The 16,073-nt window shown below is 46.1% G+C and overlaps 1 protein-coding gene across 1 annotated transcript in view; it reads right to left on the reverse strand.

Moving 5' to 3' along the window:
- The window catches only part of LOC120981506 (kinesin-like protein KIN-14R), a 101,835-nt gene that overhangs the window by 72,018 nt on the left and 13,744 nt on the right, over positions 1-16,073 (reverse strand). The window contains exons 7-8 of the mRNA XM_040411046.1: positions 13,627-14,269; positions 7,157-7,299 (exon numbers count right to left, since the gene is read on the reverse strand). Of these exons, the coding sequence (XP_040266980.1) occupies positions 7,157-7,299; positions 13,627-14,269 (786 nt within the window). The remainder of the gene's footprint in view (positions 1-7,156; positions 7,300-13,626; positions 14,270-16,073) is intronic.

Here is a 16,073-nt window from a genome sequence, read left to right on the forward strand (position 1 = left end):
CTTGTCCTCTCATCTTTGAACCACACTCCTCAACATTGCAACACCAAGGAGGAAAAGTCCCAGAAATCACTGGATCAATAGAGATGTTAATGATATGCAAATGATAAAAAATAGAAACAAAATATTCAAACATCTTGATTTATTAGTACTGACTGTGAGAACCACCACAGAAATACTCACACTTAAATGTCTTGGCATGATATTAATGAGGTTATTAATGGTTGTCTAAGAAAAGTTCTGCCAAGCTAAATGCACTTTGGCAAGCAAATCATCAAGATCCACAACTGGCAGTTCCCTTTGTAATTGTCGACCAATGACATTCCAGATGAGCTCAATGGGAGACAAGTCTGGAGATGCTGTTGGCCATGGTAGCATGTTTAGGTCATGTAGGCTGCTCACAGTAGCACAAGTAACACGTGGCCTGGCACTGTCCTGTTGAAAAACTGCTCCTGGGATGCCTTGGAGAAATGGACATACCACTGGTTCCATGACCAAATTAATGTAATGCTGAGCTGTGAGTATACCTGAAATGAAGACTAGAGGTGTCTGGCTACTATACACTATGACACTCCACACCATAATCCCAGGAGTAGGACCAATGTGATGTTCTTTTGTGGAGGCTTTTTCATGACATTGCCAACATGGTCTCCAGACCAATCTCTGGCTATCTTTGAGTCTGAGACAAAAGTGGGACTCATCACTGAAGAGAATAGACCTCCATCGACATATTGCTGTGCACCATGATAGCCTTTGACTGTGGTGGTGTGAGGTCAATGGAACACTTCTACCTGGATGTCTGACTTGAATGACAATGTCATTCAAATGCCTTCTGATGGTTTTGTGTAGACACTTTTTGCTGCCGTATGATTGGGATATGACATTTAATTTCACTTGCAGTACAGAATGGATCACTACTCACTATTCTTCTAACCAGATGATCCGTCCATACAGAGGTTCATCTTTGTGCACGTATTGCTGTCATTCCAGTTCATAGTTGTACTCCCAACCACCAGGACACGCAATCTTGAACAGTGCTGACATCTCAGCCTAGGTGAGTAGCAATCTGCTAGAGTGATAAACTAAAGTGTCTCCGTTCAAGCATTTTGTCCCTTTCAGTTTGAGACAAGTGGTGATAACCGGAATGTTGACGAACAGGAGGCATCGCACAATCATGCCACATGACTTGATTCGATTTTTCAAATTTCATGTGGCTAAAAAACTTTGCTTTCAATCTGGCTTTTATGCCCCATCCACATCCCACAGATTGAAAATGTGATCATCTGCAGACCTTAGCAACACCTGCTAATTCCTCGATCTGCATAACCTTATGGCTTGTCCTTCTGGGTGTTGGAATTTCAAAGTTGAGGAATGTAAAATGTGCTAATGCTATACTGTTTTACAGATACATTTGTACAATGTCTATTGCAAAAATAGATGGCTAAGATTATGGATGCACTGGAACTCCCAGGAGAACATTACCATTCAGTATTTAGGCCTGACAGCCATAAATGTATCACAACTTGAGCTTTGTGAAAAAAATCGATGAGAAAATCCAGTTCTCTTAAACAACAGGAAACACTTTATTGATGCAGTAAAAACTTTCCAATCCTCATACGCAAGAAACAATTTACGCGTTTCGGACCCTCATGTTTCGTTCCTTAATCATGACATGAGTGACACATACCAAGCAGTTACTTATATACTCCTCCCACCAGGGCCGGCGCCACCAGTAAGGCGACTTAGGCAGTCGCCTAGGGCGCCATCTAGCAGGGGGCGCCCTTTTGCAGTGTAAAAAAAAAAAAAGTTGGTTATATAAGTTCGGGCGGCCGGCCGGCGGCGCCCCTCATGCTGCGCCTCCTGAGCGCTTGCCGCTCTAAAGAATCTCCGGCTCAGTGCTGCGCAGCCTGCTGTGTCTGCCCTGTGCTACTGCTGCTGTTAGTGTAGCGTGGCCGAGCTCTGTTCGGTCCGCGGTACAGGAGTATTTGTTTCCTGTACCCGGCCGGACTGACAGGAAGTGCTCACTTAGTGTGCACTTCCTGTCAGTCCGGCCGGGTACAGGAAACAAATGCTCCTGTACCGCGGACCGAACAGAGCTTGGCCACGCTACACTAGAGGTGACCGGGGGGTGTGTGTAAAATGAGTGACAAGGGGGGGGGGTGTAAAATGAGTGACAAGGGGGGGGAGGGTAAAATGAGTGACAAGGGGGGGGTGTAAATTGAGTGACAAGGGGGGGGTGTAAAATGAGTGACAAGGGGGGGGAGGGTAAAATGAGTGACAAGGGGGGGAGGGTAAAATGAGTGACAAGGGGGGGAGGGTAAAATGAGTGACAAGGGGGGGAGGGTAAAATGAGTGACAAGGGGGGGGTGTAAAATGAGTGACAAGGTGGGGTGTAAAATGAGTGACGAGTGACATGGGGGGGGTGTAAAATGAGTGACAGGGGGGGGTGTAAAATGAGTGACAAGGGGGGGGTGTAAAATGAGTGACAGGGGGGGTGTAAAATGAGTGACAAGGGGGGGTGTAAAATGAGTGACAAGGGGGGGTGTAAAATGAGAGTGACAAGGGGGGGTGTAAAATGAGAGTGACAAGGGGGGGGGTGTAAAATGAGAGTGACAAGGGGGGGTGTAAAATGAGAGTGACAAGGGGGGGTGTAAAATGAGAGTGACAAGGGGGGGTGTAAAATGAGAGTGACAAGGGGGGGGTGTAAAATGAGAGTGACAAGGGGGGGGGGTGTAAAATGAGAGTGACGAGGGGGGGGGTGGGGTGTAAAATGAGAGTGACGAGGGGGGGTGTAAAATGAGAGTGACGAGGGGGGGGGGGTGTAAAATGAGAGTGACGAGGGGGGGGTGTAAAATGAGAGTGACGAGGGGGGGGTGTAAAATGAGAGTGACGAGGGGGGGGGTGTAAAATGAGAGTGACAAGGGAGGAGGGGGGGTAGAATGAGAGTGACAAGGGAGGGAGGGGGGGGGGAGAAGAGAGTGACAAGGGAGGGAGGGGGGGGGGGAGAAGAGAGTGACAAGGGAGGGAGGGGGGGGGAGAAGAGAGTGACAAGGGAGGGAGGGGGGGGAGAAGAGAGTGACAAGGGAGGGAGGGGGGGGGGAGAAGAGAGTGACAAGGGAGGGAGGGGGGGGGGGAGAAGAGAGTGACAAGGGAGGGAGGGGGGGGAGAAGAGAGTGACAAGGGAGGGAGGGGGGAGAAGAGAGTGACAAGGGAGGGAGGGGGGGAGAAGAGAGTGACAAGGGAGGGAGGGAGGGGGGGAGAAGAGAGTGACAAGGGAGGGAGGGGGGGGAGAAGAGAGTGACAAGGGAGGGAGGGGGGGAGAAGAGAGTGACAAGGGAGGGAGGGGGGGGAGAAGAGAGTGACAAGGGAGGGAGGGGAGAAGAGAGTGACAAGGGAGGGAGGGGGGAGAAGAGAGTGACAAGGGAGGGAGGGGGGAGAAGAGAGTGACAAGGGAGGGAGGGGGGAGAAGAGAGTGACAAGGGAGGGAGGGGGGGGGGGGAGAAGAGAGTGACAAGGGAGGGAGGGGAGAAGAGAGTGACAAGGGAGGGAGGGGGGAGAAGAGAGTGACAAGGGAGGGAGGGGGGGAGAAGAGAGTGACAAGGGAGGGAGGGGGGGAGAAGAGAGTGACAAGGGAGGGGGGGGGAGAAGAGAGTGACAAGGGAGGGAGGGGAGAAGAGAGTGACAAGGGAGGGGGGGGAGAAGAGAGTGACAAGGAAGGGGGGGGGGGAGAGAGTGACAAGGGAGGGAGGGGGGGAGAAGAGAGTGACAAGGGAGGGAGGGAGGGGGGGGGAGAAGAGAGTGACAAGGGAGGGAGGGGAGAAGAGAGTGACAAGGGAGGGAGGGGGGAGAAGAGAGTGACAAGGGAGGGAGGGGGGGGAGAAGAGAGTGACAAGGGAGGGAGGGGGGGAGAAGAGAGTGACAAGGGAGGGAGGGGGGGAGAAGAGAGTGACAAGGGAGGGAGGGGGGGAGAAGAGAGTGACAAGGGAGGGAGGGGGGGAGAAGAGAGTGACAAGGGAGGGAGGGGGGGAGAAGAGAGTGACAAGGGAGGGGGGGGAGAAGAGAGTGACAAGGGAGGGAGGGGGGGAGAAGAGAGTGACAAGGGAGGGGGGGAGAAGAGAGTGACAAGGGAGGGGGGGGAGAAGAGAGTGACAAGGAAGGGAGGGGGGGAGAAGAGAGTGACAAGGGAGGGAGGGGAGAAGAGAGTGACAAGGGAGGGAGGGGGGGAGAAGAGAGTGACAAGGGAGGGAGGGGGAGAAGAGAGTGACAAGGGAGGGGGGGGAGAAGAGAGTGACAAGGGAGGGAGGGGAGAAGAGAGTGACAAGGGAGGGAGGGGAGAAGAGAGTGACAAGGGAGGGAGGGGGGGGGAGAAGAGAGTGACAAGGGAGGGGGGGGGAGAAGAGAGTGACAAGGGAGGGAGGGGGGGAGAAGAGAGTGACAAGGGAGGGAGGGGGGGGAGAAGAGAGTGACGAGGGGGGGGGAGAAGAGAGTGACAAGGGAGGGGGGGGGAGAAGAGAGTGACAAGGGAGGGAGGGGGGGAGAAGAGAGTGACAAGGGAGGGAGGGGGGGAGAAGAGAGTGACAAGGGAGGGAGGGGGGGAGAAGAGAGTGACAAGGGAGGGAGGGGGGGAGAAGAGAGTGACAAGGAAGGGAGGGGGGGGGAGAAGAGAGTGACAAGGGAGTCCCCAGAACCAGACTGCAGCCAGAGACCAGATCATCTTATTGTCCTGGTGGTAAGTAGACAATGCAATATGTTTATTATGTAATTGTTTAGTTATTATTACTACATTGGAAACTAATTTACCTCACATTTAGGGTCCATTCACACATCCGTGTGTGTTTTGCGGATCCACAAAACACGGACAGCGGCAATGTGCGTTCCACATTTTGCGGACCGCACATTGCCGGCACTAAGAGAATATGCCTATTCTTGTCCGCTATTGCGGACAAGAATAGGACATGTTCTATTTTTTTCAGGATCGGAATTGCGGATCCGGGTCCGCAATTCCGTTCTGCAAAAAGGGACAGCTACAAGAAGCTAGATTAACCGTAAGGGAAACATAGCAGTTCTTTTAATTTAAAAGCTGAGAAAGGGGTGGAACATATGTGATGTCATGATATGGGCAGATCATCTGATAAGGGGGGGGGGGGGGGGGCGGCAATTTTTATCTTGCCTAGGGCGGCAAAAATCCTTGCACCGGCCCTGCCTCCCACACCAATCCATAGTGGTTTAGATGTCACATGACTAGAAACTGCCTGATAAAATCAGAACACATAATATTCTTTTTTTTTAAAACTACCACAATCTAATAAAATCAAGTCAAAGAAAAGTCTACAATGCAATATTCGGCTACAGATATTTGATCAGTTATACTGCAAGATCAAATCCTGTCCTTTATTTAGACCTGCTGGAATACATGTACTTAGTTGGAACATCCAGAAAGCCTCTCTGTTTAGAAGCTTCCTCCGATGATCTCCACCTAGCAGAGCAGCTGTAACCCTTTCTAATACCTTGTGCAGTCAGGGCTGAAAAATCGCCTCCATGTACTACAGCAAAGTGCAGACTGGCGGCAGAGACGTTTCTTGCCTTGAAATGGGGTATGTCAGAGATATGTTTTCTCTCTCTGGTTTTAATTTCATTTGTTGTGCAGCCTACCTACTGAAATGAGCAGACCTCACATGTGAGTAAATACACGGCAAATTTGGTATTACAATTTAGATAAGCCTTAGGCTACATGCACACGACAGTTGTTTTTCTCTGCGTCCGTTCCGTTTTTTTTGGGCTGATCGGATGGTTACCGATGCATTTCTATTGAGCGTTTAAAATTGCGGTGTAGTCAACCATTTCTTTTCCACGTCCGCATGTCCTATTTTTGTCCGCAATAAACGTTTTGCGGACCCATTGAATTCAATGGGTCCACAAAAAAAGCCATCCATATGTCTTCGACATCCGTTTTTTTTTTGCGGATGGTTGCTGGGAAATCTGTATATATTAGCTTTCAAGAATTACAGCCTTCAGGGTTTTTTTGCGGACCGCAAAAAAAACCTGAAGACACACGGAAACACAACCTACAAAATTTGCGGACAAACGAAACGTATGTGGATGTGAAAAAAACAGGAACACGGATACGCTATTTGCGGACCGCAAAAAACAACTGTCATGTGCATGTAGCCTTAATCTCAAATTTCTTACCGTTTGCCGTGGATTCAAAGGTTCTGCTCCTTTTCATGTCGCTGCAACAAATACATCTGCCATGCCCGCACTTATAGCTTCCTCTACTAGTCAACCATGTCGGTTGTGTTGTAGAAATATCGACATAGAGACTGGGGCTCAGCATATTTCCCAGTGTTGGCGCCCGACGCGACACACTTAATACCGCTTCTTGTGTACTTAGACCAGTTTTTATCATAGCTCAGCACAGGAAGATGTTTGTTGATAATTTGACATATATCCCTAAAACTTGAGCTGTATATTCTAAAATCACATAGATAAATGACTCATAACATAACAGATGTGACTGCAGCTCTTACAGAGGAATGGGTTGTAATTTTCATGCATCTCTACATAACATTCACATTGAATTTGATTGATTTGACTTCTAGTCAGTTGATTTATGAGACTTTTATCTTGGTTATATTTACACATCTAAGGCTACTTTCACATTCGCGTTTGGTACGGATCCACCATGCATCTGCACAGACGGATCCGTTTAGATTATACAACCTCATGCATCCGTTCAGAACGGATCAGTTTGTATTATCTTTAACATAGCCAAGACGGATCCGTCTTGAACACCAATGAAAGTCAATGGAGGACGGATCCGTTTTTTATTGTGCCAGATTGTGTCATAGAAAACGGATCAGTCCCCTATGACTTACATTGTGTGCCAAAACGTCCGTTTGGGTCCGTTTCATCAGTCGGACACCAAAACGCCGCAAGCAGCGTTTTGATGTCCGCTTCCAAAGCGGAATGGAGTCTGAACAGAGGCAAACTGATGCATTCTCAGCGGATCCTTATCCATTCAGAATGCATTAGGGCAAAACTGATCCGTTTTGGACCGCTTGTGAGAGCCCTGAACGGATCTCGCAAACGGAAAGACAAAACGCCAGTGTGAAGTAGCCTAACATGTATACAAATAACTATGTGTAGTAATGATTGTTACCTGATATTGACGCCTGGTTTTTGCTCGGTTCCCATCATGGTATAGGTCTTTCCTGAGCCCGTCTGTCCATAAGCCAGGATGCAAACGTTGTAACCATCCACACAGGACTTTATAATAGGTAAAGTTCCTTCAAAAACATCCTCCTATAAAACATGCATGTCAGGAGAAAACAAATACGGAACAAATGCTAATATTATGCACCATGAGGGACATTTATCAACCCCTTCACTCCAGAAAACTGGCACCAAAAAGTCACAAGCTTGGCACATTCCCACTTGGGCAAAATTTTGCGACTTTTATGTCCTGCTCACCTCTTTTCCAAAAAAGAGAGCAGGAAGGGGGCAGTGTGGGGCATAGCTGGCCCACTGCATTTATTAGACTTTATACCAGGAAATTAGCGTAGATTATATCTGAAAACTACAACAGCCTTTTGATGGTGTAGATTTCCGTTCTGGAGCATAGTCCTGCAGAGATGTGTAGTTTGCGGAGCATCTGACACCTGTGGGAGATACATCAAGACTGACATGTAAAACGGCAGTCTTAATAAATGTTCCCCATGTGTATACCAATGGGAATGCAATATACAGTGCTGCCCATAATTATTCATACCACTGGCAAATTTTGACTTAAAGTTACTTTTTTTCAACCAGCAAGTAATTTTTGACGGGAAATGACATAGGTGTCTCCCAAAAGATAATAAGACGATGTACCAGAGGCATTATTGTGGGAAAAACATTTCTCAGCTTTTATTTACATTTGAGCAAAAAATACAAGATGTTCCGCACTGTGGAAAATCTCAGAGGACGTGGTCGGAAGCCAAAAGTGTCACCTGTGCTGGCCAGGAGGATAGTTAGAAAGGTGAAAAAGAATCCAAGGATCACCACCAAGGCCATCCTGGTGAATCTGGGCTCTGCTGGTGGCAATGTCTCAAGGCAGACAATCCAACGGACACTGCACACTGCAGACTGCTGGGAGACCAAGGAGGACGCCACTTCTCCAGATAAGGCACACAAAAGCTCGCTTGGCCTTTGCAAAAGCTCATCTGGACAAAGAAGAAGACTTCTGGTCTTCTGTGTTATAATCAGATGAAACAAAAATTTTATTGTTTGGTCACAATGATGTTTCCTTCATTTGGCGTAAAAAAGGAGAACCCTTCAACCCAAAGAACACCATCCCCACTGTCAAACATGGTGGTGGGAACCTAATGCTTTGGGTTGTTTTTTTTTAGCCAATGGACCAGGGAACCAAATCACAGTAAACAGCACCATGAAAAAAGAGCAATACATGAGGATTCTCAACAACATCAGGAAGTCTGCAGAGAAACTTGGCCTTGGGCACCAGTGGACATTTCAGCATGACAATGACCCAAAACACACAGCAAAAGTGGTGAAGAAATGGTTAGCAGACATTAACGTTTTGGAGTGGCCCAGCCAGAGTCCAGACTTCAATCCAATTGAGAATCTGTGGAGGGAGCTAAAGATCAGGGTGATGGCAAGAAGACCCTCCAACCTGAAAGATTTGGAGCTTATTGCTAAAGATGAATGGGCAGAAATACCTGTGGAGACATGCAAAAAGCTGGTCTGCAATTATAGGAAGCGTTTGATTGCTGTAATAGCCAATAAAGGCTTTTCTATTGATTATTGAGAAGGGTATGAATAATTTTAGACTGGACACATTTTGCTCAAATGTAAATAAAAGCTGAGAAATGTTTTTTTTCCCCACAATAATGCCTCATGTACATCGTCTTATTATCTTTTGGGAGACACCTATGTCCTTTCCTGTCCAAAAAAATGACTTGGTGGAATAAAAGTAACTTTAAGGCTACATGCACACGACCGTGCCGTTTTTTGTGGTCCGCAAACCGCGGATCCGCAAAAAACGGAAGCTGTCCGTGTGCCTTCCGCAATTTGCGGAACGGAACGGGCGGCCTTGATATCTATTCTTGTCCGTTTTGAGGACAAGAATAGGACATGTTATATTTTTTTTGCGGGGCCGCGGAACAGAGCCACGGATGCGGACAGCACACGGAGTGCTGTCCGCATCTTTTGCGGCCCCATTGAAGTTAACCCAAACAACGACCGTGTGCATGAGGCCTAAGTCAAAATTTGCCAGGGGTATGAATAATTATGGGCAGCACTGTACATGACTGCTTCTCTGTTGCACAGTAATTCCTGGTGGACTCGTCTGCAGAGAATAGACCTGGGTGTCAGTTAGGTCCAGATTTCTGTGTAAGGAGCCTTTACCATGAGAACACAATGGGCAAGATTTATCATTACTCTGACCGCTCACTCCACTTTCACATATGGCTAAAGTCAGTTTTAGCCAAGTCAGATTTATGATCGGCCCTTTAAGACTGTAATAAATGTGGTTTGACGGTAGCAGTTTATCCGTCAGTAAGCAGCTTTACGAAAAAGTCGCACGTCTTTACGAAAAAGTCGCATGTTCTATTAAAAAGTCTCAAAAGATAAGCATGGTCCTCACTGGAGTGAAATTGCGCATTTTTTTGCGACTTTTTAAATAGTCCCAATAGTAAATCTGTCTAGAGATTCATTTACATAAGAAAACACGCCCACTTTAAGAAAACTGGCGAGCATAGTGCAGAGCAGTTTTAGCGTTTGTGCGCAGTTTTAGCGTTTGCGCATTTTTTTGCGACTTTTTCACTCCATTATTCTGACTTGAGCTAATGATAAATCTGGCCCATTGTCTTTTTTTCTCTGAGGAAAAGTATCCGTGATTAAACATGGATAGTTTTCCTAATATTCACTGGGCCCCCTGGATGCATCCTGATTAATACTATCTGATGTAGCATCACCCATTTCTTAATATGGTACAAGTTAATTTTTATTTTATTTTTATAACAAAGGGGGGAAAAAACTGGGAAAAAGTGTTATGCTAACTGTGGGCATAGTTGCTGTTACTGGAAAATTTGTAGCAGGTACTGGGGGGCACTGTAACTGGTACTCTACTTGTCTATTTTTCATATGGATGCAAACGGATAGTAAGGGCCGGGTGTCACTATGGTTTTGCAGCTGAGGCTCCAGGAGGAAGCGATTGAGAAGCCGTGGTTTAGCCGGATTTTTGTTTTTATGTATGACTGTAATTGATTTCTTATTCATTGGCTACCTGTTATTTTGCACTCTCCCTCCCCTCACGCATTGACATTTTCTGTTATTTACGTATATGTTTAGACCTCTTTAATGTGTGACCATTGGTTCTTCTTAGAAAGGGTTGTCTGAGAGTTAAGAAGTTAAAATAACTTCCAGAAATGTAATAAAATAACAAAAGCTAACATTACTCACATAGTAAATCCCCATCGTTCCAAAATCGATGTCCCAGTGGTCCCTGCCATTCACTGGCCTTATAGGTCACATGACATACATGTACTGTAAGCTTCACCGCTGAGACCAGTGACTGGGTGCAGTAGTGACTTGGATGTAAGGCCCATTGCTGCTCCAGGAATACTAAGACTGACTGGTGGGATCACCAGAGCATGGGCGCTGGAACGACAGGGGATTTAACAGGTGAGTATTATTTTTTTTTTTTAAACATTTCTGGTAGTTAGTTTAATTTCTTCAACTCTCTGCAGGGGGCAAACCGGCCATAGAACTTAAAGGGAAATTTCCCAGTGGGCCAATGCCCAGGGGCCCCCAAAGCTCTCTTCATGGCCACCAGCCAGGTACATAAAGATCTGATGCTCTCAGCATTAATTAAGGCCAGCGGACGCCAGTGCCCTTCTGATTTCAACTGTATTGTCATCCTCAGGACAATGATAAAGTTTCATACTGTGATGCAGGCAGCAGTATTTTGTGGCATTTGGTTTTGCTGAGGCAGTATATTGTGCTGCACTGTGGTGTTTGGTTCTGCTGAGGCAGTATATTGTGCTGCACTGTGGCGTTTGGTTCTGCTGAGGCAGTATATTGTGCTGCACTGTGGTGTTTGGTTCTGCTGAGGCAGTATATTGTGCTGCACTGTGGTGTTTGGTTCTGCTGAGGCAGTATATTGTGCTGCACTGTGGTGTTTGGTTCTGCTGAGGCAGTATATTGTGCTGCACTGTGGTGTTTGGTTCTGCTGAGGCAGTATATTGTGCTGCACTGTGGTGTTTGGTTCTGCTGAGGCAGTATATTGTGCTGCACTGTGGTGTTTGGTTCTGCTGAGGCAGTATATTGTGCTGCACTGTGGTGTTTGGTTCTGCTGAGGCAGTATATTGTGCTGCACTGTGGTGTTTGGTTTTGCTGAGGCAGTATATTGTGCTGCACTGTGGTGTTTGGTTCTGCTGAGGCACCATATTGTGCTGCACTGTGGTGTTTGCTTCTGCTGAGGCACCATATTGTGCTGCACTGTGGTATTTGGTTTTGCTGAGGCAGTATATTGTGCTGCACTGTGGTATTTGGTTCTGCTTAGGCGGTATTTGGTTCTGCACTGTGGTATTGCTGCCCCCCCCCCCCCCTTCCCCCTTACTTCTGATGTCCCTGTTTTCTTGTGTTTCTCTGCCTTCTGTCAATTTGGACCTGCCTACACCATAGGGACACTTTTAGGCCCCTTGCAGATGAGCGTGCCGGATTCAGTCCGGATATGTTGCAGGCGGGTTCAGGGAAACCCGCGTGAGTTCGCACACAATTTGTCTGTGATTGCATTGCGTTGTTGAACCTTCTATCTTCATTCAGTAGAACCTGCGCTGATGTCACTGCGCTCACCACGTGGTGAGCGCGATGACGTCAGCACAGGTCCTTTTGCAGGTCGAGTAATTTTTCTATTATTTTTTAACCCTCAATGGACATTTTACTTAGCATTCTGTATTAAGGAATGCTATTATTTTCCATTATAACCATTGTGGGGATTCGCTCTGGTAGACAGGACAAGCGGACGCAGTAGAAGCAAAGACCAGTTTGTAATTCAAAAACTTCAGTGTTTTATTCACACTTAAAGAGGACCTTTCACCAGAGGAAAGCCTCTAAACTAACTATACAGAAGTGTAGAGCGGCGCCCAGGGATCCCGCTGCACTTACTGTTATCCCCGGGCGCCGCTCCGTTCGCCCGGTATAGCCTCTGGTATGTAAGTAGTTAGGCTCCACCCATATGATCCTGCCGGCGTCTTCTTCTCCTATGCTGTAGCGCTGGCCAATCGCAGCACTCAGCTCATAGCCTGGCTATGAGCTGAGCGCTGCGATTGGCCAGCGCTACAGCATAGGAGAAGAAGACGCCGGCAGGATCAAGTGGGTGGAGCCTAACTACTTACATACCGGAGGCTATAACCGGAGAACGGAGCGGCGCCCGGGGATAACAGTAAGTGCAGCGGGATCCCTGGGCGCCGCTCTACACTTCTGTATAGTTAGTTTAGAGGCTTTCCTCTGGTGAAAGGTCCTCTTTAAGGCAAAAAAACTGTATGACAGTCCATTTGCAGTTTTAGTGTTCATTCACACCTAGACAGTTCATACAGCAACACAGTCACCTGTTATCCTAGGTGTTAGTTCACACCCGATCAGCTCAGGACAGAGCAGACCTCTCAAACTCAAGCCTCCAGCCTAGCACATGGTTCAGATCCCAATCCAGCGATTGCCAGAGCTCCTCTGTCAGAGAGAGGTAATCACACCCAGCTGACACTGCCAGCTGGGTTTTTTATACGCCAGTCAAGACCTGGCCTGGAACGTGGGGAGTAGTCACCCACCCAGCACTTTGACTACTCCCAGTAAGAGCCGTCCCAGATCAGCTATACAGCTATACTAAATAGCTAGGTGTCAAACAGCAACTGCTGCTGACACATGAAAACTGGCTCTTACTCCACTGAGGCCAGGAACCTCGGTGACACATACCTTCCGTCAACGACGGATCCTTGCACCTTTCTACACCATGTTATAATGGAAAATAATAAAGTAAATGGACTTTAATTAGGTTCCCAGGGCTCATCCCTATTTATTAACATCATCTCCTCAGCAACGATCCGTGAAAATCGAATTGCATCTGCACTTGCTTGCAGATGCAATGCGATTTTCACGCAGCCCCATTCACTTCTAGGGGGCCTGCGTTGCGTAAAAAACACATAATATAGAAATGCTGCGATTTTCACGCAATGCACAAGTGATGCGTGAAAAAATTGCTCATGTACACAGCCCCATTGAAATGAATGGGTCAGGATTCAGTGCGGGTGCAATGCGTTCATGGAAAACGGAAAACTCGCCCGTGTGAAAGGGGCCTTAGGTTTTTTCCAGGGCCACTTTAAATTCCAAGTCAGCTGTAATATAATAATTGCTTAATATATTTGTGACTGAGTTTCAGTGATCTTATTGTTGCCAGGTTATCCTTTAGCTGAACAGCTGTGCAGTCTGAGACAGATTGGTTGCTGGGGGCATGCTACAAGACCCCATTGAAAATTCAGTAACTGTTGACCATTGTATCTGTGATAACTGCTCTGTGTCAAATGACTCCACTAAAGCTGGATGCCCACAGGGCTAGCAAGAGTATATACACTGTACCTGAGTGCACTGTGGCAGAAACACCTGATCATATCTGAACCGCTTCTTGGATCCATTGCAATTCACTACAAGTTCTTCATCAGACAGGAATTCTAAGTGCTCTCTCTTTTTGTCATCTAGTCTGCATCGACAAAATACCCGGATATTTCCTCTTAGTTCTTGAAGCTGGTTATACAGTAACTTCCTCTCCATGGACTCCCGTTGGTAGAGTGAACGAATCTCTTCTATTTCTTTGGTGGAGCTGCGTAGGTTCAGTACCATGCTCCGCAGATGCTCAATGCTTAGGCCAATATCTGACAGGCCACTTGTTGCAAGAACTCTTAACTTGTCACCGCTGGTGCTGAGCTCATGGGCCTCTCTTAGCATTTTTATCAGTTTGTCTTTTTTCAGAGGTGCGGAATTGTGCAGCTTGTCAGTGATCTGTGTATTTTTGCACTTCATTTCAGATATTTCATGTAGATATTTCTCCTGATCGCTTTGTAATTCGGCCACTTTCCCATATAAGTTTTCAGCTTGTAGAAGGAGATGACGCTTCTCTTCTTCTAAATGCTTGCATTTCAAGTGCAAGGCTTCTAGTTCGCTCTCCCTTTCCTGCACTTTCTTGTTTAAGACTTCTATTTTTTTATCCTTTTTAGAAATTTCACTGTAAACAAAGAATAATATCACTAGAATGGAAGCCTGTGTTCCCCAATAGGCATGGAATGGCAGCTACGCATGTGTGTCTGCTGCTCCATTCATCTGTATGGGTCTGCCATAGTATCTGTAAACCAGTTTTCATGAGTAATTCCAGACTTTTTATGTGTTCACTCCCTTAAAGGGGGTGTCTCATGAGAACTACTTATACCCTATCCACATAATGCTTAGAAATTATATGTCAAATCTAAACAAATACAAAAATGGTAGACCCCAAAGGCGACATTTATCAAGACCGATGTATTGTATGCCGGTCTTAATTCCCTCTGTGCTGCCAGAGGACATGCAAAATTTATGCAGCGGTGCACGCCTCTCATACATTTGGCGCATCTTCCAACCGTGCCTCCGAGCTGCCGTAGATTTAAGTCTTTATTCACGGCAAAAAACTGGTGTGGAGAAAGATAAATGTTGTGGCCCTGTGGCACCTCCCGCTCCCCACCCATGTCATGTTCCCTTTTCTCGACACTTCTGAAAAATGGCGTGAGGGGGGAAATGTCACAAATTTTACCTCACAAATGGTGTGTAACAAAATTTGCAACCTATTTACATCTCAAAAGTGGTGTAAATAGATTAGTAAATGTCCCTCCGCATTTATGTTGTTGACACCATTTACGTCCTTTGAAAACTGTTGAGAATGTGCCTTGACCTCAGCCGTGTTAGCCCCCCCCATATCAAAATTTTTTAACAAAACATATGCAATTGGTTAGATCTTTGTTAGATCAGGTTAGATCAATTGTTGTTTGCGTTAGATCTCATACAGAAGTAGAGATATTAACAGTTATTTGCAGGGGGGGCTAACCCGTCATCAGCCCCCCCTTATCAAAAAATTGACCAAAAAATTTGCTATTTTGGAAGATATTTGTTAGATCAGGTATGATCAACTAGTTGTTTTGTTAGATCTCACATAATTACAGACTTATTAAGTGATTAATGAGGGGGGGCTAGCCCCCCCACATGCAATTTTCAGGTAAAATTTGATGCAGAGTAATAGGCCTTCGTTAGATCCGGTAAGATCAAGTGGTTTCAACGTTAGATCTCATTTAATTACAGAGATATTTCACATAAAAACACAGATATTAGGTAGTATTAAATAGGGGGGTTAGCCCCCCCACATGCAATTTTCTGGTAAAATTTGATGCAGACTAATAGGCCTTTGTTAGATCCGGTAAGATCAAGTGGTTTCAACGTTAGATCTCATATAATTACAGAGATATTATGGATATTTGGTATTACGTCAGGGGGGGCTAGCCCCCCACATGCAATTTTCTGGTAAAATTTGATGCAGACTAATAGGCCTTCGTTAGATCCGGTAAGATCAAGTGGTTTCAACGTTAGATCTCATTTAATTACAGAGATAATTCCCATAAAAACACAGATATTAGGTAGTATTAAATAGGGGGGCTATCCCCCCCACATGCAATTTACTGGTAAAATTTGATTCAGGCTAATAGGCCTTCGTTAGATCCGGTAAGATCAAGTGGTTTCAACGTTAGATCTCATTTAATTACAGACATATTTCACATAAAAACACAGATATTAGGTAGTATTAAATAGGGGGGCTAGCCCCCCCACATGCAATTTTCTGGTAAAATATGATTCAGGCTAATAGGCCTTCATTAGATCTGGTAAGATCAAGTGGTTTCAACGTTAGATCTCATTTAATTACAGAAATATTATGGATATTTGGTATTACGTCAGGGGGGGCTAGCCCCCCACATGCAATTTTCTGGTAAAATTTGATGCAGACTAATAGG

Source organism: Bufo bufo, chromosome 1 (assembly GCF_905171765.1).
Source record: "Bufo bufo chromosome 1, aBufBuf1.1, whole genome shotgun sequence".
NCBI lineage: Eukaryota > Metazoa > Chordata > Amphibia > Anura > Bufonidae > Bufo > Bufo bufo.